This window comes from Nanorana parkeri, unplaced genomic scaffold, assembly GCF_000935625.1.
Source record: "Nanorana parkeri isolate BGI_ZX_2015 unplaced genomic scaffold, ASM93562v1 scaffold2830, whole genome shotgun sequence".
Taxonomy (NCBI): Eukaryota; Metazoa; Chordata; class Amphibia; order Anura; family Dicroglossidae; genus Nanorana; species Nanorana parkeri.
Window position 1 is genome coordinate 31661 of NW_017309098.1, and position 2850 is coordinate 34510.

Sequence of the window (2850 nt, forward strand, 5' to 3'; positions counted from 1 at the left end):
TAAGAAATTTGTAGCATTTGGAGGTCTGTGAAGCAAGATTCCTGTAAAGAATTGTGCGGCTTCTCTGGCTGAGACCCCCCCCCCTCCTCCTCCTCCCCTGTCCCCACATTGATTTGAGAGAGAAGCTGCAGCCTGGGTGGTCTCGGGTTCTCCTCTCCCTCCTCACGTTGGGGAGCTGTTGCTTAGCAGCTAATAATAGGACTTGTTTAGAGAGTAATTTGCCTTTTCCTCAGCCAATGGGATTCTCCGCACATTTCCATGCAATCCCCCCCACCCTCTCTTTCCTTTCTCTCTCTTTTCAGGGACTGTAAAGAGTAGCCTTCAGCACAGATGCTTAGAATCAAGACACAGGACTGAGCCCTTCTCCTCTCTTCCTGGGATTTCCTGCCTTTCCCCGTCACTCTGGGACACGCTATTTGCCCCGGACGCCGCTTTTCCGAATTCTGCCCTCCCCTCCCCACCACCCTTGCAATTTGCGCTGGGAGAAAGCACGAAGAGCAGCCATGGGATCTAAGGATTTGCCGACATAGATGGAAGCCCCTCTGCACCCCGTTGTTGTTTTTTTGGATGCTGATAATTCCTGCATGGATTTTATTGATCGGCTGGCTGAGCCGGTGATTTTTTTCCCACTTCGCTTCTTGAGCCGAGGTCGCTGACGCCCCCGTGGTAACCACCGTTCAACCGCCCCGCTGTAGGGTTCCAATGGCCCCTGTTCCCTCTAGCACGGGGGAAGGTGGCTTCAGAGATTTACACCCTGGCTACAAAACCTCTTACCCGACTCCAAGCGCCGACCTTCTGCGGAGACCCAGCTACTGCCACGCTGCTTTTGCGCTCAAGCAGATTGCCAAGGTGAGTGGTGGAATGCAGGCACCGTGTGCCGTTTTGTGATGTGTGTCAGTGGCCCTGCAGGGTTTCAGGGGCCCTTGCCTGACAGCCAACCCTGGGTCAGTGCCACTTTAAATCATAGTATCTGATGCATGGTATGTAACTGTGCTTATCGAAGGTGAATGACCGCTATAGGCACCATTTGGTCTTCCAAAGCCGGAGGAGCTACGAGTCTTATGCCCAGCAGTCTTGGACTCGTGGCTCCTCGGGGGGCACTGGGCGCCCAAAGTTTCCCAAATTCTCTATATCTAGTAATATCATTTATGCCCAAAAACCTTCCCCTGCTGAATCTCAGATGTTTCAAAAGTCCCTCCTTCGCCATCCTGCTGCTAAATCATTTATTGCCTTTGCCGGAATTCTGCCTTTGCCTGACTCTCGGTGGGTTGACGTTTTTGTGGCTTTTTTTGAAGTATTAAACTTTTGTTTTCACTTAAAGTCTTGTGTGGGACCAGGGGGGCCGCACTCCCACCCAGCACATGTGCGAATGGAAAACCCATTCGCCTGCATGACTCCTCTCGTATTTTTTGGTTTTATCGCCGGGGTGGGAAAGCAAAAAAGGGAACAGCGGAGGGGATCTGGCAGGAACCCCGGCCTGGCAGAGGAAGCGTTAAAGCCGCCCCCCGTGTCCTACCACTGAGGCTTAGAGAACTCTGATATCCTACCCCCCCTTGTTCTCTGTCTCTGACGCTGTGAGCCGAAGAGCTGACAATCTGCAGCGCAGGTTGCAGGTGCGATGTGCTCGGCCGAAGTCTGCCATCCGCCGCACTTCCCCACGCCGGTGAAGTTTGTCGGTCGTCAGAGCTGTGACAGCCTCTGCTTCCTCCTTGTGGACACAACTTTGTTATGTCTACCCAAACCGGTGTCCTTATCTGAGGAATGTGACACAGTCAGGAGTTTATATAAAACATCTCACATCACCAGAACAAACATTTTATGACCCCCGAAAAAGCTCGCGTGCAATATCTGTCCCATAAAAGTTCGAACAACCTGCGTGGAGCGAGAGGTCAGGGCATGACACATGTTGCCGAGCGCTCCCGTACGGAGGGGGACATCTGCGTTCAATCATCCCGCTGGCACAACGCACACAACATCATGGCAAGTTTTGTGCGTCAAAAATTCAGAGCAATCACGGAATGTCTCACACAGTAGTATTTATCAAAAGGTTGTATGTTTGGCCCGCTGCACCGGCCATGTCACGTATTAACGGCGCCAACTTTTTTCTTTGACACTTTCTTTCCCCCTAGGGCAAGGCGGTCGGCCAGAAGGCTCCTCTTTGGCTGCGCGCTCAGTTCCAGGCGCTGCTTTTCACCTTGGGATGCTCCATTCAGAGGCACTGCGGGAAGGTACTGTTCGTGGGACTTTTGGTTTTCGGCGCTCTGGCCGTGGGCCTGCGGGTGGCCTCCATCGAGACCGACATCGAGCGGCTGTGGGTGGAAGGTGAGTGACCCGCCCAATGGCGATGCTTCTGCCTGCAGTTTTTTGGGGTGTTGATGGCGTTTTGATTGGTTATTGGTCTACCGTTGACTTGTAGAGTTCTGAGCCGCAAAGGCCCCGCTGGGAGTTGTAGTTCGGCAGCGTTTAGCTCCGAGCTGAACGGGCAGGAGAGAAAAAAAACCTGAACCGTCCTTTTCGGGGGAACTCGGCCGATAGCGGGAAATTTATTGCGGCATTAAAAAGTTTTGTTGATTATTTGTCAGGCTCGGTCCGGCGGCGCGCAGATTCCTGCAGATTTATTGTGCAAACTCGACACTTCTCTGCTGGAAACGCTGGCTGCCTCCACTGTACTACGATATAAAAAAAAGAGAGCTCGGCGTACAGGGGAAGCAGTGTTGCAGGGGAGCGCCGTGTAACAGAGAGGTGTTATATACCGCAGACAGAGCGCCAGTTATGCTGCCCCCCCCCACCACCCCCGGTACTGGGCCGCCGGGCAGTAAATACAAGCAGGGGCCCATTTAAAATTAGCCG

The 2850-nt window shown here is 53.2% G+C and overlaps 1 protein-coding gene across 1 annotated transcript in view; it reads left to right on the forward strand.

Annotated features, from left to right (window-relative positions):
* Positions 1–657: 657 nt before the first annotated feature.
* The window catches only part of PTCH2 (patched 2), a 44476-nt gene continuing 42283 nt past the window's right edge, over positions 658–2850 (forward strand). Inside the window, exons 1-2 of the mRNA XM_018574231.1 lie at positions 658–849; positions 2130–2322. Of these exons, the coding sequence (XP_018429733.1) occupies positions 703–849; positions 2130–2322 (340 nt within the window). The 5' untranslated portion in view covers positions 658–702. The remainder of the gene's footprint in view (positions 850–2129; positions 2323–2850) is intronic.